Source organism: Typopeltis vanoorti, chromosome 6 (assembly GCF_054136105.1).
Source record: "Typopeltis vanoorti isolate ZY-2024b chromosome 6, IOZ_Tvanoo_1.0, whole genome shotgun sequence".
Taxonomy (NCBI): Eukaryota; Metazoa; Arthropoda; class Arachnida; order Uropygi; family Thelyphonidae; genus Typopeltis; species Typopeltis vanoorti.
The window spans coordinates 104,097,339-104,124,201 of record NC_143554.1 but is presented as its reverse complement, the minus strand read 5'-3'; the positions used below and the strand labels follow the sequence as shown (position 1 = coordinate 104,124,201).

The 26,863-nt window shown below is 36.4% G+C and overlaps 1 protein-coding gene across 1 annotated transcript in view; it reads left to right on the top strand.

The window, feature by feature from the left end:
- btv (dynein cytoplasmic heavy chain beethoven) overlaps positions 1-26,863 on the top strand; it is a 1,245,321-nt gene that overhangs the window by 750,476 nt on the left and 467,982 nt on the right. The window contains exons 47-48 of the mRNA XM_090394552.1: positions 5,718-5,860; positions 18,888-19,115. Of these exons, the coding sequence (XP_090250678.1) occupies positions 5,718-5,860; positions 18,888-19,115 (371 nt within the window). The remainder of the gene's footprint in view (positions 1-5,717; positions 5,861-18,887; positions 19,116-26,863) is intronic.

Genomic DNA, 26,863 nt, shown 5'->3' with positions numbered 1-26,863 from the left:
CTATTTCCATTCTCGATGTTTTCTTATCGCTGATTTTCATTATTATTATTATCACCCAAGACCCCATGTAATCAAAGACTCATCTATGGGGGATCCTATTATCATACACACAGCTCATCATACCATGCTTTAAACATACTCAAATTCTCTGCAGACACTATACTCTCAGGCATTGCATTCCAATCATTCACAACTCTGCATGCAGAAAAACCTGCTTCTTACTCCCTGCTCACACCCTCTTTATACAGTTTCCAGATTCTCCCTTGATCTCCCACTGTTTTTGGTAGAACCTCTCCAACATTGATCCTATAACAACCTCCCCTAACTTGTATGTCTCTATCATATCTCCCTCTTCCTCCTATCCACCAGACTCTGTAAATTGCATCTTCTCAATCTTTCCTCATATTCGATATTCCAGAGGTTAGAAACTACCTTAGTCAGTCACCTCTGAATCCTTTCCAACATCTCTTCATCCTTCTGAAAACCAGGTGACCAAATCTGGGCACAGTAGTTCATCTGTGGCCCAATCAAAGCCTTATACAATGGAACAAGAATCTCCCTACTTCTACAAGTCAGTGTCCTCCGTATCATTCCCAGAAGTCTTTGTTGTCTTCACAATTTTGCAGTGTGTCCCCTAAATATCAGATCCTTATCCACTGTCACACCAAGATCTCATATTTCCTCCACCTCTGACAGTATATCCTCACCAAGCATAAATTCTGCATCCCATTTTTGTTCTCCAAATTTTAAAACCTTACATTTTGCAACATTAAACTCACATCCCCAATCACTAAATTTATTGAAGTCTTTCTTGCATGGCCAAAACATTTTCTCTCTCCTCATGGTTGGTTCCAACTTTGCATCATCTACAAACAACTGAATATCTCCATCCAAATCTTCTCCAATTTCATTAATATACAAGTTAAACAGTAATGGCCCTAAAACAAACCCCTGAGGCACAATGTTAGTGATTTTCCTTTTCCTAGATATTGCTCCCCTATACACAACTTACTGATACCTATCAGATAGCCAGTCTCCAATCCAGTGCACTAATCTAATATCAAACCCCATCCACTCTAGTTTGACTATTAACTTATCATGCAGTAATCTATCAAAAGCCTTTGCGAAATCTAAGTACATTACTGTGTATCCATCTCCTCTGTCCAAGAAAGCAGTCACCTTATTGTAATAAGTAAGTAGATTACTAAAACATGACCTCCCTTTAGCAAATCCATGCTGTCCATCAAAGATAATACCATTGTTGTCAACCCAATTTTGGATCCTAGTTCTCACAAGCTTCTTCAACAACTTAACCACAACACCTGACACACACACACATACATAGGTCTATAATTTGATGCTTGAGTTCTATCACCTCCCTTATGAAGCAGCACAATCCTGCACTCCTTCCACGGCTTAGCAACTTGACCCAATGCAACACTCATATTAAAAAAAATATGTCAAGGCAGGTGTCAACTCCTTGGCACATTCCTTCAGAATATGTGGTGACATATTATCAAGTCCTACAGCCTTATTATCATGTAATTTGCTCAACTCACATACACCTCTTGCTCATTTACAGCCAGTCTCTCTTCCCCATCATGAACTGCTCATTATACCATTTTCTCCAATCAATGTAATAGTTCCATAATCATTCTGTTTTTTGCTGGCTACATATCGAAATAACTCCTTAGGATTATTTTTGGCTTCATTAGCTAACTGCTGCCTAACTTTTGCTATCCTTACCAGCCAAGTCACCTGCCTTTCCTGGTCTTTGTAATCCTAATGGAATTAGTTATCACGACTTCTCTTATGCTGCAATGCCCTTTTTCTCTGTATCGCATGCTTAACCTCTCTATTCATCCATTTCACATAATACATTATTTAACTTTCTGACCCTTGGAATACATTTAGACATGAGGTGTCTAATCACCCATCTTAGGAGAGTGACCATGAGGTGATTATCTGGGTGGTTACCAGCAGTGTGAGGAACCTCTGTGAGAAAGGGGTATATGTGGAACTACACATGGTGGGGGGGGGGGGGCATTATGAAGAGCTCAGGAGACAGCTTGCAGGTGTAGAGAATGAATAGTTCTTGAAAATCCCCAAGCTGCACTGATCTCTTTTCCAGCTAACTCCTCATTCCATGCTACACCTGCAATAATCCCCCCCCCCCACCCTTGTAATTCCACATATACCCCTTTCTCACAGAAGTCCTCACACTAATCACCCAGATAATCACCTCATGGTCACTCTCATCAATTGGTGGGTGATCAGACACCTCATTTATAATTACATCCTCTGATGAGATGATCATATCCAAGACCCCCTCAATCCTTGTGTACCCCTCTGTTACATACTGTCTGAGGTAGTTGTCCCACAAAAACTCATTGCACATTTCCTATGCATTACCTGCATACTGGTCTCCATGGTAGCTACTAGTGGCATCACTTGATTTTTGCACTAATTTAACTTGTTTGTAGTCCATAATCCAATTGTTTTATCCACTTTGGCATTTTTCTTCTAGTTGTTTTAGAAGCTGATGACTTTCTTCTCTCTGGACAAATTTTAGGTCTGGTCAAGCACATATGCATGATTGGAGCAAGTGTCTTTGAACTTTTTGTTGATTACTGTTATTAATTTAGGTGTGCTTGTCGGCATGTCATAAGTCACTTTTTATGAGGCGTGGAAAGTTCGTTCCATACTTACTTTTATTTATGGGTCCTAAACGATGGCACCTGACAATATTTTTAGAATCAATTTTTAGATTTTATATTCATCTGCTAATTTGATGGTGTCTTGTCTTCTTTTAGTGATTTTTCCATCGGAAAGTTCAAAATAATGGTATTGAATATTTTGTTTTTGGCCTCCATCGAGTCGTATACTGTTGACTCATTTAGGTCATGGAGTTTATTTGTGGGCAAGGGTAAACTTGCATTGTGTCATTGATTGTCACTTAGTTTGAGCTTAGCTTCCAGTGCTCGTGTTTTGGATGAAAAAGTTTCGTTCATAGCATTGATGTACTGTTCAAGGCTTTCGACTTTTTGTCTAAGTTCAGGAGTTGTTTTACCAAAGGGAGGCGCAGAGAACAGAAAAAAGGACTGTTTTAGGTCAATAAAAAGCTTGTGTGCTTATTCGTTTATTTTTATGCAGGAAGCGTTAATAGGAATAGTGGTAATATGAGTAATACAGCAAATGGATTTGAAGCTGTTTGGCAGGCAGAAGGAATTATAAGAACAAAATACATAGGCATAATGCAATACAATCTCGACTCCCCCCCCCCCTCGAAGAGGTGTATAAACTATATAGATATATAAATCTCAGGGATTCAGTTAAGGCTATCATTACTTGTGATTTCAACTATTGGAATATTGACTAGAGGGAGGAAAAATCATGTAAGAATGAAGGAAAAGAAATTTATAGTTATATTGAGGGATGATTACTTTAAGCAGCATATGATTGAAAGGACTTGTGGTCCTTTCATCCTTTTTTTTGTCCTTACTTCTTGCAAAAAATGTTGAATATAATAACAACACTTCTGAAACTATATATAAAAAAAGGTGACTACTATGCATCTGGTTGATGAGAATGGATCCCAAATCTCAGGGATGGTTGATGAGAATGGATCCCAAATCTCAGGGATGCAGTTAAGGCTGTCATTACTTATGATTTCAACTATCGGAATATTGACTGGAGGGAGGAAAAATCATGTAAAAATGAAGGAAAAGAAATTTATAGTTATATTGAGGGATGATTACTTTAAGCAGCAATTGAAAGGACTTGTGGTCCTTTCGTCTTGATCTTTTCATCCTTTCTTTCGTCCTGACTTCTTGCAAGAATGTTGAATATAATAACAACACTTTTAAAACCCTATATAAAAAAGGTGACTACTATGCATTTGGTTGATGAGAGTGGATTCCATTTTTAACTTGGTAAATGGAAAATTATATGAGAGATTTCAATAATGAAGAATATATAGTATGTGGAACTACAAAGCAGGTAGTCATGACAGACCCTGAAACTCAAGATTTGTGGCAATTTAAATTCAACTTCTTATATACTTTGCAAATGTGCAACCTACTTCTATCCCTACCAAGATCAGATAACTGGCAAATTGTGGAATTATTTACTGTTTGAATTTTATGAACATCTTATCAGCAATAAGAGCCAACATTCTTTTGAAGGCAATCTAGGCATTTGCTTGTTCTGGATTTCTGGATGTCTTTCTATTTTGCAATTGATCTTCTGATCTCTCTCTCTCTCTCTCTCTCTCTCTCTCTCTCTATATATATATATATATATATGTGGCGATTAGTTTTTACTCGGTTGTTATACATTTCAAAAAATAGATTTAATGACTCCAAGACCGAGATAACATATAAAGATTTTAATGATAAATACTACTAGTTTCGGCATATAGCAGCCTTCTTCAGGTATTTATAAAGGAAAGGAATACTAATAAACATTGAATTATTTAAACAAACTGGAAATTACAGGTACAAATTGCTTCACATAATCGATACATAAAAACGTTGTATTTTTCAAGTTGTTCCAACTGGCGTGCCATTGTTTGTTGCAATTGTGCGTGCAAGTTCATGTGAACGCCGATTATGTGAAGCAATTTGTACCTGTAATTTCCAGTTTGTTTAAATAATTCAATGTTTATTAGTATTCCTTTCCTTTATAAATACCTGAAGAAGGCTGCTATATGCCGAAACTAGTAGTATTTATCATTAAAATCTTTATATGTTATCTCGGTCTTGGAGTCATTAAATCTATTTTTTGAAATATATATATATATATATATATGCAGTCCATGTTTATTTGCTGTTTTTAAAATCATCTTTCCATCCTATATAAATGTTCTTTCCATTTCTCTGCATATTATTATTATTATCTGACCTCAATGGACTCAAAAGACTCATTGCAGGAGGTCTACACTCTCTCTCTCATTCCAAAAGATCAGCAAACCATATCATGAACCCATACACAACTTCCACACTCACCACTTTCAGTCAGTGCATTCCTTCAACAAACATTCTCCACACAAAGAAACTACTTCTCACTCTCCTGCTCACACTCTCCTTATACAGCTTCCATGGATTGTCTCTGGTTCTATCCTTGCCTCCTTCTACTCTATGAAATATCTTCTCCACATTAATCTGGTAATAAACCCTCACTACTTATGTCTCAGTCATATCCCCTCTTCTTGCATTCCCTCAATCTCTCCTCATATCTGACATTCCATAGACTTCACACTAACTTAGTAAATCTTCTGTAGCCCCTATCCAATAAATTAAGAATTTATTGGATAGGGTACAGATTAAGATTTTTTTTTTAAAGTTAGAAATTCTTAATCTTTTACCTGTATTCCTTATTGGTCAGGATCCATTATTTCTGTCTGATAATTTTTCTAGTTTGAAGCTTGTGATTTAATGGATTTTTTTTTTTGTAACTAGCCTGGTGCCAAACTGTCAACCTCAAGGACCAGAGTATTTGCATAACTCTTGAAGCCACTTAGCAAAAGCAGCCCTCCTTACTAAATCAAGGAGAAATTTTATGGCATATATTAAAAATACCATTAGGGTATGATTATTAAATAAATGGAAGTGCTGTGTGATTTTAATTTTTTAAAATTTTCTCTTATAATACTTATTCACAGTCATTGTTTTCTTTATGCAATTTTTTTTTCTGACTCAATAACTTTTTTATTTTAGGAGTAAGGCAAAATCTACATATTGTTTTGATAATGGATTTCAATGACTCTACTTTCTCCCTTAAATGTCAGAGTAATCCATCTCTTTATAAATGTTGCACTGTTCTGTGGATGGAAGGATGGAGTAAAGAGAGCATGTATAAGGTAAAAGTTTCTTTCTCCTTATCCTAATTTTAAATTGAATTTTAAAATCTTCTGAGAAACATTACTTCATGTAGTAATGGTTGTTTGTGTGCCCAATGATGGTCATTATATATATATATTATCAGTATATATCATCTCAATCTGTCCTAAGATTGAGTCATTGAGTCCTAAGTCATTTTCCACTTAGAACAGATGAGATGACCTAGAATGTAATACTAGTCCATTATTTTGCAGTCCATTGGCCAAGAATGCTAGTTATATCATATTGTTATAATATTCTGGTGTTCCCTCTATGGGGGAACCTTCCCATAACAGAGAGGATTTCCAAATAATGATGCTGGTTTGTTTTCCTTCTTTTGTATACTTTTCTTCCGTTATTCCTTGTTCTTGAAATCTTGAGTTTTTGTAGTAATTTTCATATTTTCCAAACCATCATGGTGAGATCCAACACATCATGTTAAACAACAACTATACCACCATATTTGGTGTATAGCATTGGTACCTTCCCCCAAAAAAGGAAAAAAAAAACACTAGAAAATTTTCCTAATTAAATTCATTTTTTTCTTTATGTTGTGTCGTGTCTTCTATTTCTATACTACTTATGAATTAACGGTCACATAAAGTGGGAATACCCTATAACTTTCAGGAATCCTGGCCACTGTGAATGCAAGGTGAATGAAGTGGTGCTCGACTGACCAAGCACTACTTCATTTGTACCCGAGCCAGAGATCATGGGTATCATGTATTGCTGATTACTGCAGATGCTCGGTCATAGGTCGTATACAATGTGTAGCGTGTATCCTAAGTGCACCACTGCTGTTAATCCTTGTATATCTGGTAACCTGATTCTGCATGTATTGATTTGTCCCCTACTTCAATAAGCGAGATAGCCTTGTATGGTCTAACTAGGGTCAGTCATCTAGTGGGCTTTCGAGCAAGGATCGATGATGTCACAGCAAGATTTCCTTCCCCAGGATCTTAGATTTGCTGTGATGCTTCTATGCATCTGATGTATCCTAGCCCTGTTTCAAAGCACGGTCATTATTTCCTGGATAACGGACATCTTTTTGTGCATCTGTGTGACACTAGTTGTTCTCCTAGTGCTGAATTAATCTCCTTTTTGAATGCAACTGATTCAGTGAAGAATAAGAAACAGAAACATCAAATACAACACATCCTCATCAACTGTCCTATCATGTTCTATATCCCAAATCCTTCAAAATTCTTAAAATGTCAGAAATGAGATCATGCTTAAATTGCCTGCTATCTTGTTTGTGCCTTTGTACCCAATATAACATTAAAGATCGAGAAAACAATAATTGCATATGCAAAACATCTAAAAATGCCAATTGTGAGTGAGAACATCCATCATACTCCTAGTCATACCAAAGCTGGAAGGATGAGGATGTGATTCAAAACATCAAGATACAATGGATTATTTCCTATCAGAAGGTGAAGAGAATATATCATAACAGTGACATCCAGTGGATAAGTATTAGATAGATATAACCTTCATTCAGTCTTCCATCTGCTTGAGTACAGACATCTACTCAAGCAGATGGAAGATTGGATACTTATCTGTCATGAGCACTTACTGGTCAAAATTTAGTTACAGATCGCAAACAGCCTACCAATGTGTGTGATAGAAGAGAACTCCCAGTGATAGTACTAGCTCTTTTTATTCTTCCTCTTTTCCTTTGCTGTTTTCCCTATATTCTTCGCTCTACTTCTCCTGTCTTTTACACTATTCTGTTTTCTACACCACCACCACCACCATCACTCTAATACAACACCCTACTGCTGTGTTTGCCATGCAGTGCCATCATCATAGGCTTGCTGTGTTGCTGGTATAGCATGTGGATGACCCTGGTGTACTACTCCTGAGCTCAGTCAGTGCTTGTTGGTGAGTGGCCATCCACATGTTGCTTCATTATGATTGGGGAGTGAACTGAACAAGAAATCTCTTGAGCATGAATTTGTCATCCTCAAATATTTTATAAGAAATTTAGTTTAATCCTTGACCCAAGTGTAAGCAAACAAAGTTTGCGCCTGAAGTATCTTCAAGACTGAGGCAACGCGTAGTAAAGGTGGACCGAGCTCTCATCACTCCTTGTCTCAGTATCTCCCATAATGCAAAGCACATCTCCTTGCAGACATGTATAATGCTATGCATTAAGGGACGGGCCACTATCTAGACCAGTTTCGACCTTTATTGAGGTCTCATCAGTGGGAGCCAGACCCAAAAGTGGTGATACTAAGGCAGAAGCAATGGAGAGGTCATATTTTCTTATACAAGTTGCCAAAAGGTGTACCACCTTATTATTAATTTACTCTAGATGAGAGAAAGATGTTGGAAGTTTATTTTTCACTTGGTTAGACTATAATAAATTTAGTTTAGCCTTTACCCAAGTGTAAGCAAACAAAGTTTGCGCCTGAAATATCTTTAGGACTGAGACAGCATGTAGTAAAGGTGGACCAAGATCTCATCACTCCTTGTCTCAGTATCTCCCATAATGCAAAGCACATCTCCTTGTGGACATGTATAATGCTATGCATTAAGGGAAGGGCCACTACCCAGACCGGTTTCAGTCTTTATTGAGGTGTTGTCAGTGGGAGCCAGACCCAGAAATGGACCACGCTCCACCTTTACTATGAGTTGCCTCAATCCCAGAGATAATTCAGGTGCAAACTTTGTTTTTCCCAAGGAAAAACTTGGGAAAAACGAAGTTTCATGGCAGTTTCATTTCACCCAAATTTGTTGAAGTTTGGAAAGTTTTTCAGTGCTGAGGCAGATTCAAGGAATAACCTCTCATATTTATATTTGCTGCTGTGTGGTAGATAGTCCTTCTTCCAGCATATCCTGTGGTTGAAGCATGGTCAAAAAGTCCTGAGTAGCTGTAATGGTGGAACTGGATGTAGTCCTTGTGTTTAGAAATTCTGATATTGGCTGTCCTGCCTGTTTGGCCATAGTAGGCCAGTTTGCAACTGCAAGGAGCCTGGTAAGTCTAGGGATTGTGACTGGTCTTTGGTGGAGCAGATAAGGGGGTACCAATTTTTTATGTGGTCTGTGAGTGGTTGTAAGGTTGTATTTCTTTAGGACTTTTGTTAATTTTTAAGCTTTTTGCCAGACTAGAATAGTGACAGATCTTAAGTAATCTGTGTTCTGAAAGAGAAAGGGTCTGGGTTGCAGTTACAGGGTTTTAATACTTTTGGGATTTTTGGGGATTGTAGCCATTGGCTAAGAAAGTGTTGAGAATATGGTCAAGTTCAGTAGTTAGGGCACTTCTATCTGAACCAATTATTTTGCCTCGTTACATAGAGTTTTTATAATCCCATATCGTTGTTGGGTGTATGTGTGTGTGTGTGGGGGGGACTGCTGGTGAATGTATCTACTTATATGTGTAGGTTTTCTGCAAACAGAGAAATGCCAGAGATCCATCAGGGCTGGCATATAATCATTGTGTCTAGGAATGAGCAACTGTTATTGTTTTCCTTTTCTAAGGTAAACTGGATCCTGGGGTGTTGATTATTTAGATGTGTTATGAAATTGTTGTGTGTATCCAGGCTACGTGACCAAATGGAGAACACATCTGATATGTAGTGTAGCCAGAGAGTGGGTTTATATGGGGCAGAGTTTAAGGCTTTTTCTTCAAAAGTCTCCATAAAGAACTTGGCCAGGGGTGGAGAACCCATGGATGGCCCCTCTATCTATTTGTAGAATTTTCCTTGCCAAAAAAATAGTCTAGTTCATGATTAAGTGAAACAGGGCTGAGATATTAGGAGGAAATATGGCTTAGATCAGATCTAAGATATCTTTGAGTGGGATATTAGCAAATAAAGAGGAGACATCAAAACTGACTTATGTCAGTGTGTTTGGAGTGTGAGGTTTTACTGGCTTTAAAGTTGGCTGAGTGTTTTTATGTGTGAAGGTGTGTTGCCAGTATATTGTGTGAACACATTTGGTTAGATGTTTGGCCAGTTTTGTATATGGGTAAATCAATGCCATCCACTATGGGACATAATAGCACTTTTTTTTTTATGGATTTTTCATAGGCCATATATCAGTGTCCATATAATCACTTACAGACCACAAAAAAATTGGCATCCCTTATCTGCTCCATTAAAGACCAGCCACATTCACTAGACCGACCCTAGTGTCTACTTAACTGTCCTGCTATGGCCAAACAGGCAGGACAGTCAATATCAGAATTTCTGAACATAAGGACTACATCAACTTCCATCATTACAGCCACTCAGGACTTTCTGACCATGCTTTGAACATCAACCAGAGGATACACTGGAAGAAGGACACTCTATTACACACAGAAGATATAAATATGAGAGGCTATTCCTTGAATCTGCCTCAGCCCTGAAAAACATTCCAAACTTCAACAAATTTGGGTATATGAAACAGCCAATTATTGTAAGCACTCTCTTCAGATTTTTGGCCCAACTTTGGTTGCCTTTCTTCAGCTTCATTTGTCCAATGTGCCTGCGTGTACATATCGTTGTTTTTGTGATCTCTGATGATGGCAGTGTAATATTGCTGAAATATAGGAAAATCTTCATTAAAGTTATAATTAATGTTTTAGTATATGTTGTTATTTTCTGAAAAATAATAGTTATGAGTAACTGTCATATAAACCTATCCACCAGAAGTGTACCTACTCATCTCACATAGTTCTTCCTACTGACGGAGTGATAACATGCCTACATTTGAGTCTTTTGAATTAATTTTAACAATTTATTGTATTTTTGTGGAATATCCTCACTTCTTTATTAAATGAAATCATTATCTGCCCAAGTCATAGATGCAAATCGTTTTTATATGAATTTTCAAATTTTTCTTCTGTTTTTAAATTTTCTAGCAAATTTTATTCTCACACAAATGGCTTTTGTACTTATTTAATCACTCCTGGTAAAAAAACACTACAAAAACAGAGTGATTAGACTTTTTTCTGACCATCCTTAGGGGAAATATTAAACAGGATGAAAACATTCTAGTTCTGAAAACAGATAAAAGCAATGCAACAGTAATTATGGATGACCACAGAATACAAGAAAAAATACCCATAATGATGAAAGTACCTATCCGAAACCTGACAGGTCATTTTCACAAACAACAATACCAATAATATGATCAAAGACCTGCTGAACTGGTCTGAAGATCAAAAAATGAACTATTATCAACACATCCCATTCCACCTCCTAGCTCAAAGCATTTATAGTGTACCAAACGTATACAAGCAGGATGTATCGCTAAGACTAGTAGTAGATGTCAAGTATTCCTCATCTTTCTTGTTATCCAGGCATCTATCAAACTAGCTAATTCCCACATTGGCAAGACAGACTCTTTCATAAAAAAACACAATTCACTTCATTGAATGCATAAAAGACTTTTTAATAGAATACACTGATATACCTACAAGTTTGGACATTATCAATCATTGAACTAGTGTGTTCAGAGTGGAAAAAATTATACATTTCCTTCAAGATCTGTTTCCACTAGGCATTGTAGAACTTTTTATGCATTGCATTAACAACAGCTGCTTCAAATTCCAAGAATTTTTTGAACAAAAGGAAGGATTGGCAATGGGTTCTTCCCTTTCTCCACTATTAGCAAATTTGTTCAGTGGAGTGGTTTGAGAAACAAGCCTTATAGCACTGGGGTATTGGAAATTAACAAGTCTTGAATAATTCTGGATGCACTCATATAGGTGTCCTAGAAGAATAAACTCAATTACTTGGTTTACAAGAAACCTACCCATACAAGATGAATACCTGCATGTCAGATCTCATCACCATCCAGCACAGAAAACTTGTATTATGCAAACCCTGAGAGATAAGGAATCCATATGAAATATCCATGCATATAAACAAAAGAAACCAACAACTTGATACCTCAGTTCCATCCTTCCAGAGAATAGCTGCAACAGATCATTGGTCACATGATCCTACATTAACCTCTGAAATCTTGAAAAACAAGATTTCAGAGGGACATTAATACACCTATATATATATATATTTGATGCAATAAATTTACTTGGCTATATGACATAAATAAATAAATTTAATGACTAGAAGTCGAATAATACCAAAATAGAAAAAAACTACTTATTATTTGAGCACACAACTAGTTTTGTCTTCTTAGAAAACTTCAGTGGGCGCATAACATGAAACGAGAAATACAAAAAGTACATTATAAGAAAAATAACAGCTATATATTAACTTGCTGATATCTGGTGTAACTGCAGTGTGCCCTGTTTTGTTTAGATGGAGAAATCCATTCAGTTGCATATGGAAGAACCTGTGAGAGATGACAGAACTAGAACCAACATGCTATCTAATCACGTTCTTAATTCTGCTCACCTTGACAATGAAGATTCTTTCATTCATCCAGTGATCTGGAACAAATCAGTAAATATTTTTAGATGAACTGGAGAGAAGAATTGTGGTATCAACAGAAATTGGCCTCAATCCAGTCCATCTTAATGCTAACCTTAGCTATAACTTATCAGATTGTAACTCTTCTGCTATCCAGCTTTGGCATTCATGAGATCATGCCCGCATGAATGTGCCCAACAATACTGTGGCATCCAGAATGCCTTCACATGTCAGCAATATGTTTTCTAGTTAATTTATAGCTATTATTTCTATTATAATGTATATTTTTGTATTTCTCTCTTCATGTTATGCACCCGATGAAGTTTTCTAAGAAGACTAAACTAGTTATGCACTCAAATAACAAATAGTTTTTTACTATTTTGTATCTCTCAGCTTCTTGTCATTAAATTTATTTAATTATATATATATATATATATATACACACATGCAATTGGTCACAGAGAAAATTTCAAAAATTACTATGTCAACAAGATATAAAAATTGCCCTTTAACTCCCCCCCCCCTCTCCCCAAGACACTACTAGATAAACTGTGCTTGTGGATTAGGTTATATTGGACAGACAGACAGGTAGGTCAGGCACGATAGAGATTTTCAACAGAAAACACAAATCAGCATTGGCAGCACATATACCAAACATCAAATAATATGGCAACAAACTGATGTGATCCACATAGATTACAATTTCTACCCAAGAGCATTCAAAGAGTCTCCTGAAATGATAAAACATTCTCACTCAACCATGAAACAAGCTGTGATTTTGCATAAGTCTGGACCTCTCTTATTAAACAACTAATGCATGCAGATACCATAGTATGCAGAATGCCAACAACCATTAAATGTCCAGATAGTGCATGCGAGCATTCTATCGTTATTCTTGCTTTTAAATAGTTTATTGTGATTGTTACATGCTGTAACTTAATTTTTTTTTTTTTTTTAATCACTCTTTATCTACTGATTTTTTGAAACAAGGAAATTTCATAAAACTAGTTAGTGTCTTAATAAATAACTTTAGTACTAATTTGGTTGTATGATAAAATACCAATAGTTGTGTTTGTTAAGTAATACTACTGCATATAGTGAACATCCCTTACATATAATTTACATCTTACCATCTTCCTTTATATTCTCAATTTTAATTGCCAATTTACAACTGAAGTATCAGCTTTATATCACTGTAGAAAAGGCTCCATTTACACCAAACAGATTTAGAGTTTAGAACCAACATATAGGTTATGTATTATTCTGCATAGGGGGATGCTTTGAACATTTAGGATATTCTGAAATTTTAATGTGGCTTGTCTTTTTATTGTAATGGAACATCTGTATATTCCAACCTGTAGACAAAAAAAAAATTAATTTAATTTATTTGTTGTAATGGAAAGAGTATTAATTTGACATACCTAGGTCCATATTTTTTAAAGTAGGGATGACATAATATTATTATTATGTGCCTTAAACTGATTCAACCTGTCTACATTCACAACAATTCAGGCGATGCATTCCACTCACCAACCACTTTCCATATAAAGAACCTTCTCCTCATTCCTTGCTCACACCCTCATTATATAGTTTCCAGAGATGGCCTCTTGTTCTACCCCCTCTCCCATTCTATGAAAAATCTCTTCCATGTCAATCTGATAACAACCTCTAACTAGCTTATATGTCTCAATCATATCCCTCCCCTCCTCCACCTATTCACGAGGCTTTGCAATTTATATTCTCTCAATCTGTCCTCATACTCCACATTCCACTGACCACCTTTGTGAATCTTCTCTAGATCTTTTCTATCATATCCTTGTCATTATGAAAATCTGTGCAAATGAAACTAGTTAGTGTCTTGATAAATTACTTTAATACCAGTTGTTCTATATTCCATATGATTAAAATACCAGCAGTACAGTTGCAATATTATTTAGTACAGGGGTTAACAATTGAGCTGAAATGGTATGACATTTGGAAAAAAAATATTGAACGTGAAGAAACAGTAAGCGAAGAACGTAGTATATACCAAACAGCAGAAATAACACATGCATAAAAAACCAATAATGAATCAGAAAAAAAATTATGGTTCTAAAAAGTTAAGAATCAAAAAACAAAACACTGTAATATACCTGTCAGGGCAGCACACTGTTAGTAATATTAATAACAGTGTGCTGCCCTTTTTTCGATTGGTCATCAGATTTTAGAAAAAGAAATGTAACTGCAAGCTTGCCAGATGGTTCATGAAATAATGAGATATTTAGTGGAGTTTAGTTGGTTCAAAAGTAATGTATAAAGTAATAAATTAATTTATCTTGTTATAATTACAGCTATTTTGCCTGCTTCAGTTTAGGAGTACCCCTTAATTTATCTTGTTTAATTGCCATGATGATGAGATCAGATAGGATCTTTTCATGTTTATTGCATATTGGTTTGTTGTTATTACTAGATGTTCAGACTAGTGTAATTTGGTTTCAATTTTTACAAATGATAACTAACACTTTCGTCATATATGCTAGTGGCTTCTTCTGGGTTAGGCAGAACAAAAAATATACAATAAGTGGTGAATAATGACATAATAATGAAATAGCAGACAAGTTAAAGTCCGACATGTTGAAAGATCTAATAAGTGACTTCCAAATATCACATAAAATCATTCCTTGGTTTCTGTTGAGTGAATAACCATTGTAGCCTCTTTGATGTTGTGGGCACTGCAATTATCTTCTATGTAAGGCATGGAGCTCTTGTCCCATTCAATATTGTGGTGATAGAGTGGAAAACTAACTCTGAACTGTCTTCTATATTGTTTCTCCAATATGCTTTTTCTCTAATTTCCAAACTTCTAGATGTTTGCCTTACATATGCAAGGCCACAAGAACATGGAATATTGTAAACTCCAGGATGTTTGTTGTTAGGGTTGTGGTCTGTAGGTGTATGTAACAGATCTTATATAGTCACAATGGGTTTGACTCTTGAAATTGCCAATCTCCTGAAATCTTATGACTCTTGTCATGAGATTTCAAGAGATTGACAATTTTGAGAGAATGATTGCCAATATAAGGGATAGAAACCAAGGCTCTGTAGTGAATGTCAGGGATCTGTTGTGGTTCATAACCATTAAGTGCAAGGTTCTGTTTCAGATAGTGCAGTTCTTTATTCCTTTAGCAGTTCCCACAGAAATTTACGTGTGCATTTACTCATCCAGTAAAAGTGCAGATATGTCTGGTTCACAAGCAGGTTGAAATGCTCAACCACCCTCCTTGTGCTAATGAGTTGACTCTAGCACAAGGAGGGTGGTTGTCTTTTTTTAGCCTATTCTTTCCATATCCTAACTTCACATATAACTGCAAATAAATTAAGAATACCAAGAAATTATATACTTGGTTTAATCTGTTATCCAAGTGTAAGCAAACAACTTTGCACCTGAACTATTTTCAGGTCTGGGGCAACTCATATATAGAAGATGATGACTTCACATCACTTGCCTTAGAATCCCATAATGCAAAGCCCATATCCTTACGAGTATGTATAATTCTATGCATTATGAGAGGGGGTCACTACCCAGACCAGTTTCGTTGTTTATGTGCTAGAATTACTTCAGAAACTTGTGAGATCACTAAGATCACCCAGCAATGAGCAACCTGACTGATCATTTAACTCAGCAGTGGCTCTGCTCAGTACAGGCTCCCCTATCACCAAGCAGAACCATTCATATTCCAGGGAAAAGCATCAGCCAAGGAGGCCCTAATACAGGCCATGCCAAATTTGATCCAAAAGCTCCCTAAAGCAAAAACCTTAAGAGAGCAAATACTGTTCTCTGCCAGGATCAAACTACCAACCAGTTTCCCTGTATTAAATATGGGGTTTACCTCTCCAAAAACTCATGAGATACCTCAGATCACCCAACAGTGAGTGACCCGAAGGATCAAAACTCAGCATTGTTCCCCTCAGTAACAGACTCACCCTGTCACTGAGAAGAACTCTCAGCGTTTGGCTGTAGTTACTCCATACTTCAAGCATATCTTGTTCTCCAGTTTTCATGTTACATTTATCATCTCTAACTTCTTTTACAGCACTCTTTCCTCCATTTCTAAGCTTCTTCAACAAACTCCAGAATATCTTACCACCTTCTTGATATTTATTTTCTATGTTCTTGCCAAAATCCTCCCATGACTTTTGTTTAGCTAGTTTTACACAGTGTTTAGTTTTCTTGCATTTGTCTCTGTATTCTCTAAGAGCACGAGCTGACTTATTTGACAGGAACTTTTGATATGCTTTCTTCTTTTCCTTCACCTGCCTCTTTAATGTCCTGTGTCCACCAGGGAGGTCTGATATTTTTATCCTTGCAGATAACCTCACCACATGCCTCTCTGGCTGAATCAATCAAGGTTTTCTTCAAGGCTTGCCACTGAATCTCCAAGGTTTAGTTGCTGTTCTCAAACTCTTTCATTTTTTCTTCAATAATCTTTGTGTATTTTAGTCTACGGTTCACATCTGAGAGCTACTCAACTTTTATTCGCTTTAAAACTTTCTTACATGTTATTCTTTTCGATATGAAATTCCATTTTATCCTGCTCAAGACTAAATAGTGATCACTTTCAATTTCAAATCCTCTGTACACTCTGGTGTCCTGCACCAGGGAGAAAACATCACTATCAACAATAACATAGTCAATGAGACTTTTCTTATTCCTTGCCTCTTCTCTCCATGTGAATTTGTGCATATTTTTATGTTGGATCATGATGTTAGCAATAACCAGGCCATTTCCTGAGCAGAAATCCAATAGGTATTTGCCATTATTATTAGCTTTGTTCTTTTCTCCAAATTTTTCCAAAATATTTTTGTATGTCTGACAATCATTTCCTACTCTGCTATTTAGATCCCCAACAAGGACCACCTTTTCCTTTTTCATCGTGTCAGTTGCTTTTTCTAAAGCATCAAAAAATTCCTCCACTTCTACCTTAGTAGAACCTTTTGTTGGACCACAGGCACAAATAAGTCTCATTGTCCAATTCCCCATTCTGATATTTGCCCACATCACTCTACTTGAGACTGCCTGTCATTCAAGAAGATTAGCCTCGTATTTTGTGTTGAATACTATGGCTACTCCTTCTTTTCCTTGATTGTCATTTCATGAATATAACGTTTTGTATTTATTGCTCAGAAAGATCTCACCAGTTTTTGTCTTTTTTGTTTCAGTCACCCCTATTATGTCAGTCCGGTACTTATCTAATTCCTCATTTAGCTCCATTTCTTTGCCATTCAAATTTCTTATGTTGATAGTACTGATCTTTAACTCTCGTGATGTTGAGTTGGGGTGTGTTTTCAGATTTGTTCCAGTAGCTGACTTTTCGCTGTTCACCCTGGTTCCTTGGCGAAAACAACGGAGGCCTTGTTTAACCGGGCAATGCCTCAGCCAGCATGAAATTTTGTCATGTTGTACCATCATTTTGTATTTTGGTTTAAGCCAATAAGAATACAATTTGGTCGGGTAAATTCTAAATTGCCAGCCCATCCTTGTTCGTTCAGTATCCAAGTAGATACCCAACAGGGTGCACCACAAGAAGGTGAGGATTAGACATTAGGTCAGAACCCCTGGTCGGTTCTCCGCATTCCTTTAAAGGCTATGTGGAGGTCTCCTCTCGGTTATATAGCATTGACCCTTAAGCATCCCTATTATAATTATTATAATTGTTATTCTTGCATGGCATATGATAGTATAATGCCTTTAAGATGAGATTTTTATTCATAAAATGAGTTTATGCTATTAACTTTATTGTTCATAGATAACATAAACTTATTATCTTTTAATATAGAAAAAAAGGTACTGTTATTGACTTTGTACTTTCTTTTATTGAGTATTTATATGTATATGAAACCCAAACTATGTAAAACTACTTAATATATTTGAAACTGAGATTTAATATTTTTTTCCTTATTACATTTAAGACTATTTCTTAAATGTAATTATTCTTCACTCAGGACTACTTGCCAATGAATTCTGTTGTAATATCATGACTTACTCTCAGAGAAAAATTGTTGTTGAAAGTCTTGCACCATTGTTTGGTAATGAGAGGAAAATTTGATTGATTATGGTTTGTTCCTGCCTGTAAAGACAATTCAAATCCAATTAGTGATGCATAAAACCTTTATAGAGCTTTTCAGCTGAAGATTTGTTAGCAATCCAATTAAGAAGTGCCCTTCCCCTTTTTTCCTTTTTTTTTTTTTACGATAAATCTTTATCTTTCGTGAACAGATGGGAGACAAAGAGTTATGGGATTTTCTCATCTTAGAAGAGGTGTCACTACTGCTTCTAAAGTGGTACAGATGAGGCAGAGAAGTTGAATTTTTTTGTGGCGTCTACTTTTTTTTTTGTACATAGCTGTAAAAATATTATTTTTCTTTGTAACCATCTCTCAAGTAAGTAAGTATCAAGTTGCAAATTAGCATGGAAATTAATATCTTGTAAGTTAATTTTATTGTTTTAAACTTTGAACAAATGTTATGAAATATCTTGTTACATGCAACTTATATTCTTAAATGTTATATTCCTTGATCTCTCTTTCTTTCTATCTTTAATTTTTTTTTCTCACATCATTTTATGCAATGTAAAATTATATTGCATTTTTATTGACTTTTTTAGGTTCCTTTAAATCTTTTGAATGAATCGCTTCCTAGTGATGATAGCTCAAGTGCTAATAAATCTCTTCCTGAAATAATGGGTGAAACATTACTTTCTGGCTTTTTGAAAATTCATAATTCATGTCAAAGCAATCCAACACTTCGCCGATACCTTAACTTCATTCATAATTTCTGGAATGTTTACAGAGAGAAAAGAAAGGGAATTCAAAGAAAAAAGAAACATCTCCAAGTTAGTATTCTAAAAGTCATTAATTTTGTATAATACATATAAATATAAAGGTTTTAAGTGTTACTTTGAGGCTAAGATTCCAATGTTGTGATACCTCATATCCAAAACATAATTTGGTGGGGATTGTTTTATTTTTATGTGGATCCCACTCTTGGAAGGTTATTAGGAAACCTATAGTATGCTTCTGCCACAAGTGGGCTAAGGATTTTTTTTTTTTTTTTTTTTTTTTTTTTTTACATTTTTATCAAGTTTATTATTATTTTTTTTTTTCTAATGTTTTAAATTTATTTTTACATAGTCCTGAAATCCTGGTTGCCACCCTGTTTGGCTAAGTGGTTAGCGTATTCGCTCTCCAGCTGAAAGGCTGCAGGTTCGAATCCCACTGTGGGCATGGATGTTTGATTGTTTGTGAAAATACTTCTGGTGGCGGTGGGCAGTAGATATCATTGGCATAGATGATAATGGTAATTGCAGTTTGCTGTAGTTGGTGGATTGAGTGGTGGAGAGAGAGTAGAATAGGTGCCCTCCCCCGATGAGTCCTTGGATTCCTTGTAGATGACACAATAATAAAATAATAATAAAAACCCTGCTCTGGTGACCAAACATGGAAATTTTTCAAGCCATTTCAGGCCTCCAATTAGCAGGGCAGTGATCTCACATTCGGTGATGAAATTCATCTCATGCCATAATTTGAGATAATTCAAAGTCTCTACTTTATTTTCATGCACTATTTCCCAACTTAATCTCTCCTTCCCTTTTATCTTTTTTTTTTCCATTGTGTAATGAGTTTTTCAAAGCTGTTATCATGAAGGTCTTTACATTGTGTTTAGAACCATTTTCACTCCTCTGCTCTGATCTTTTTGTCATTTTCAAAATGGATCCATTGAGGTGGATCCTTCTGTGAAATTCCTGTCAGACATCTTGTTATTTCCTTAAATTAAGACTCCCCTTGTTGGTGTCCATTTCAAAAGTAATAAACATGTCAAAGCAATGCTGGAAATATGTTTCCAAAAACAATCATAATGTTTATTATGATAGTTTTAGAGCTTGTTATGTGGTGGAGAAAATATTTTGTAAGTAAGGCAGATTAGTTGTGAAATATTTGTGAAAATAAATCAGAGATTTCACCCCTACCTTTTATTTTTTTTTTTATTTAACTGGCATATATCTTTTGGGGGAAGAAGTATCAAAATAGAGTCATAACTGTTGGAACATCCCTCATAGTTTAATCACTAAAAAACAAATTTCTTTACACTTGAGAAAAAAATAGGTTCTACAATTTCACTAGATTAGTTAATATGATGCAAAGTTGGGTAGGGCGATAGTGAATGCAGAAGATGTCAAAGTCTTGCAAGATGACTTAGATAGATTGGAGTTCTGGACTAAGGAGAATGGATGTCAATTTAATGTGACAAAATGTAAGCTTATGCATTTCGGAGTGAAAAGATTAGCAGCAGTATACCACATTGGTGGAACTGTACTCCAAGAGATTGATGAGGCCAGGGACTTGGGAGTGTTGGTGGATAGGGAGATGAAGTTTAGGGGGCACATTGCGAAAGTAGCTAAATCAGCTCATCAACTCACTTGGTTGATGAAAAATACCTTGACGAGCAGAGAAAAACAAATTATTGTACCTCTGTACCGAGCCCTGATAAGACCTCATCTCGACTACTGTGCCCAGATTTGGTCACCTCGGTTCCTTCTTGATGGGGAGGAGGTTGAGAGGATCCAGAGGCGAGTGACTAAGATGATAGCAGGTCTATGGAATGCACCATATGAGAACAGGTTGAAGATTTGTGGGTTGCAGAAACTAGTTGATAGGCGAAAGAGGGGAGATATGATTGAGACATTCAAATTGCTAAAAGGATTCTATAGGATTAATTCAGATGATATTTTTGAGATCAGGACTGGTGGTGGGAGAACTAGGGGACACCCATGGAAGCTGGGCAAGAGCGTGGTTAGCAGGGGTGTTAGAGCTGGGTTCTTTACTTTTAGAGTGGTAAATGAGTGGAATAAGCTGCCAGAGTCTGTTGTGGGTGCTATGACAGTGAGCGAGTTCAAGGCAAGGTATGATAGATACTGTGAGAATGTTGAACAGCTGTGTGAACATGATGTTTAGGGCCTCCCTCGATGAGTCTAAGGACTCCTGGAGTAGCCCGTGGTAATAATAATAATAATAATAATAATAATAATATTTTATTTTTGTAAAATAAATTTCTAATGGCACTTGTGACATAGTAAAGATTGTCAGATATACAAGATAAATAAATTTTGAAATTTAAATAAATAAAAATTGAATGACACATCATTATATTTAAAAAAAAAAGTGTGGGATGGGGCAAGCAGACTATTGTCTGCCATTGCCATTTATGAGGATGAGCATCTCCCAAATCTTGCAATGGATAGGTAGTCATTCCTATTTAAATTTGGCACCTCAGAAGCACTTTGAAACTCTCTTTAAATAGCCACTCAAACCTAAAATGGCACTGATGTAAAAGGTAGATATTGGACTAGAGGATATTGTTTTCAGTGCCTACTCCATGCTGAGCAAGGCCAGATTTTTCTGGCTTATTGTTGTTGATATAAGATAGGGACATTATGTGGATGATGTGTTTGCCATCTAGCCAGACTCAGAATCATTTCTACTGCTTTTTTTTTTTTTTTTTTTAAACCAAAATGAACTATCCCCACACACACACATCAGCTTCACCGGAGAAAGAAAAGAATGGTAAATTAGCCTTCCACTACCCCCATCTGAAATACATCTGTTCACGGTAGACCACCTAAACAGATTGCTACATAAAACAAGAGTCAGCCCATTATCAATCTCAAAAAAATAGGTATCTTCAAATCTTTTCTCAATAGTGCACACATTATCTGCTCCATTTCCCAAGTTCTCCAACAAGAACTGAACACCATCCAAATGCATCATTCTAAATCTCGAGGAAGTTTAAATGCATCCTGGACACATATGAACCTAATTCTAAGAACTGTGAACCTGTATGGCATATCTCTATATCTCCTACATAGCCATTATCTGTGAGGCGATTGCAGAGACCCTGAAAAAAGACAAATTTAGTCCTTACATTCTTCCATATCAACAAAATCTCCTCTAGTTACCATTCATGAAAGATAAGCAGCCCCCACCCCAAGTGTTTACAAGGTTCAGTGTGAGTGCCTCTGCTGATGCATTGGTCAAACTAGATGTGAAGGGCAACTACAAGAACACTTATCTTATCTCAACAACAATAAATTTAAAAAATCTGGTCTTGTTCAGCATGGAGTGACAACTGGACTACAGTATCCTCTAGTCCTATACTTGCATTTTATATTGGTGCTATTTTAGGTTTGAGCAGTTATTTAAAGAGAGTGCTGTAGGATTTCTACAGTACCCAAAATGAAATTGGAATGACTGCCTACTCACTGCCAAGATTTGAGAGAGTCATCCTCATAAATGGCAATGGAAGGGAATAGTCTTCTATCCCCACCACTTTTTTTTTTTTTTGTAATATAATGTTATTTAACCATTTTAATTTTAGTTTTGACTTTAATTGTCATCTCATTTGATTTTGTAACCATGTATGTAGGCATTCCAGCACATTCTCTGATGATAACCCATTAATTTCTGGCCAAAGTATTTGAAATAATAATACTTGAGTATTCTTTATTCTTATGAATATGTGTATCTAATCATTAGACTCATTGTCTTTGTGAATATGGTTGAAAAATTTCATTGGTCAAATTAAAATTGTATATGTATTATAATATGTCAGTAGAACAATTTGAGCAAAACGAATATATTTCGACATTCTTCTCCACTTTTTCCAAAATCTTCAAGACAATTCTTACTGCATTTCTATCCTTAACAATTTCTAATTTTGTTGGAAAATTAAAATGACTGATAGTGACATGTGACAATTAAACACTATATTATATTGGTCCTAACAAAGTTACTCTTAAACAGATACTGATTTCAAAAGAGTTTGTTGGCAAATATTTATCTATACCTTGTTAAGATATTTTTTCTTCATGAAAACAATAACTGGTGCTTGAAGGTCAAAGCTGTATAACTGACAGGAGACCTCCACATAGCCTTTGAAGGAATGCGAGAACCGACCAGAGCTTACCTAGTGTCCAATCCTCACATTCTCCCGAAGCATCCTGTTAGATATCTACCTGGATACCTAACGAATGAGGTTATTAAATCACTTAAAGAATTGAACAACGTAGGTACGAATATAAATTAAATTACACTTTAATAAATATTTCCAATATTTCGGCAATGTCACGTTGCCATCTTCAAAAGGAACTTAAAAAAAGGCAAAAAAAAAAGTGGCGGAATCTGCCACCTTCCACATCAAATCACCAACAGTGTAAGACTGAATGTAGCTTGTGTCCTCTCCAAAGCAAGACCACCAAAAACCAACATATCCAACAAGGAATATAAAGCTCTCTAGGAAATGAAGAATAATAAAGAATTAGTTATCACCACAGCGGATAAGGGAAATGCAACTGTAGTACTTAACCAAAAGGACTACACACGTAAGCTTAATGTCTTCTATTAGATCGGTCTACTTACCTTTCTATCGAATACAATCCCACCAACTCACAAATTAGAAAACTTTACGGGCTCCTTAAGAAAGTCACTTCTTGGCCTGTAGAAGTTACCAACAGATTAAAGCCGTTTAACTCTATACCCCCCCCCCCCCCCGTATTTACAGACTCCCAAAAATACATAAAGAAAATGTGCGATTACTTCCCATAGTGGATGGCATTGATTCCCCCACATACGAATTAGCTAAACATTTGGCCAGAGAGCTCACACGTTATACTGGCAACACACCATCACACATAAAAAACTCAGCCCACTTCAAAGCCAGCATAGAAAACCTTACACTCCAACATACTAACAAAATGGTCAGCTTTGACATCTCCTCCTTATTCACAAATGTGCCACTCAAGGAAACTTTAGAGCTAATCCAAGCTAAATTTTCTCCCAATATCTCAGCCCTATTTCAGTTCACAATAAACTCAGGCTATTTCGTTTGGCAGGAAAAATTCTACAAACAAATAGAGGGGACAGCCATGGGTTCACCACTCTCCCCACCCTTGGCCAATTTCTTTATGGAGACCTTTGAAGGAAAAAAGCCTTAGCCTCTGCCCCACAAAAACCAACCATATGGCTTTGCTATGTTGATGATGTGTTTGCTATTTGGCCACATGGCTCTGAAACACTCCTCTTCTTCTTATCACACTTAAACAACCAACACCCCAGAATCAAGTTCACCCTGGAAAAAGAGAAAAACAACAGCCTCCCTTTCCTAGACACACTAGTCACCTGCCAGCCTGAACAAACCTTGGTTTTTCAGTTTATAGAAAACCCACCCATACAGGCAGATACATTCACCAACAATTCCCCCCCCCCCCCTCACAGCAATACAGAGTGGTGAAACCACTATACAACAGAGCTAAACTAATCTGTTCTAACGACATGGCCCTAAACACTGAACGAAATCACATCCTCAACACTTTCTCAGCCAATGGCAATCCCCCCCCCCCCAAAAAAAATCCAAAAAATATTAAAACCTACAAACCACAGCACCCCCACCCTCCACAACAAGGATTACTCTAAATCCATCACCATTCCCTACATCCGAGGAACCTCGGAAAAAATCACCAAAATTTAAAAAAAAAATATGACCTGACCTCCTGTTACAGGCCTTACAGAAAATTGGCATCCCTTATCCGCTCCACCAAAGACCAACCACTTCCCCTAGATCTACCTGGTGTATACCAGGTCCCTTGCAGTTGTAAACTGTCTTACTTTAACCAAACAGGCAGGACATCGAATATCAGAATTTCTGAACACGAGGACTACATTCGTTCTCACAAGTACAGCCATTCTGGTCTTGCAGACCATGCTCTGGATACACGCCACAGAATATGGTGGAAGAAAGCTACAGTAATACACCGTAGCAAATAGAAATTCGAAAGACTATTTATGGACTCAGCCTCAGCCCTAAGAAACTCTCCAAACCTCAACAAATTTGGTTGTATGTGACTGCCCCAAATTTGGGAAACTTACATCAGCAGACCTTCAGCCCAATGGCCAAAAACACTTACTTAGCCCACTACAGGGCACCATCAGGACTTTTAGGAGAACAATAGCTTAATCTCTTCATTCTCATTTACTGTGTTGTAGTGCCTACGTGCACGTGCCTTTTTTTGTAAGTTCCTTTTGAAGATAGCAACGTGATGTTGCTGAAATATCGGAAATATTTATTAAAGTGTAATTTAATTTATATTTGTATCTACGTTGTTCAATTCCTTAAGTGATTTAATAATGCATAACCAACATATAAGCCTGTCTACGAGAATGAATGGAGGATGAGTTTGAAATTTGGGATTTATCTGACCAAATTGTTATTTTTATTGGCTAAAACTACAAATAAAATGATGGTACAACATGACAGAATTTCATGCTGATTAGGGCATTGCCTGGTTAAAACAAGGTTCCCCCCCCCCTCCGTTTTTTTCACCAGGGAACCAGGACAAACAGTGAAAAGTCAGCTACTGGAACAAATTCTGAAACACACCCACAACTCAACGTCACCAGAGTTCACGATTGATACTATCAGTATAAGAAGCCTGAATACCAAACAAATGGAGCCAGCTGAGAAATTAGATAAGTACTAGATCAACATAATAGGGGTGACTGAAACAAAAAAGGCAAAAACTGGTGAGATCTTTCTGATCAATAAATACAAAATGTTATATTCAGCCAATGACAATCATGGAAAAGAAGGAGTAGCCATAGTATTCATCACTAAATATGAGGCTAATCTTCTCAAGTGGCAGGCAATATCAAGTACAGTAATGTGGGCAAATATGAGATTGGGGAACTGGACAATGAGACTTATTTATGCCTATGGTCCCACAGAAGATTCTACTAAGGTAGAAGTGGAGGAACTTTTACAGGCTTTAGAGAAAGCAACCGACACAATGAAAAAGGAAGAGTTGGTCCTTGTAGGGGGGATCTAAATAGGATGGTAAGAAATGATTGTCAGACATACAAAAATAATTTGGAAAAATTTGGAGAAAAGAGCAAAGCTATAATAATGGCAAATGCCTGTTGGAATTTTGCTCAGGACATGGACTGGTTATTACTAATACCATACCATGTTTCAACATAAAAGTATGCACAAATTCACATGGAGAGAAAAGGCAAGGAATAAGAAAAGTCTCATTAACTATGTTATTGTTGATAATGATGTTTTCTCCCTGGTGCAGGACACTAGAGTGTACAGAGGATTTGAAATTGAAAGTGATCACCATTTAGTCTTGAGCAGATTGAATTGAATTTCATATTGAAAAGAACATGTAAGAAAGTTTTGAAGCAAATAAAAGTTCAAAGGCTCTCAGATGTTAAACTGTAGACCAAAATACATAAATGTTATTTAAGAAAAAATGAAAGAGTTTGAGAACCAGGAACCAAACCTTTGAGATTCACTGACAAACCCTAAAAGAAAACATTGATTGATTCAGCCAGAGAAGCATGCGGTGATGTCTGCAAGGATAGAAAAATCAGAACGCCATGGTGTATACAGGAAGTTAAATAGGCAGTGAAGGAAAAGAAGAAAGCATATCAAAAGTTCCTGGAAAATTAGTCAGCTTGTGCTCTTAGAGAATACAAAGACAAATGTAAGAAAGCTAAACACTTTCTAAAACTAGCTAAACAAAAGTCATGG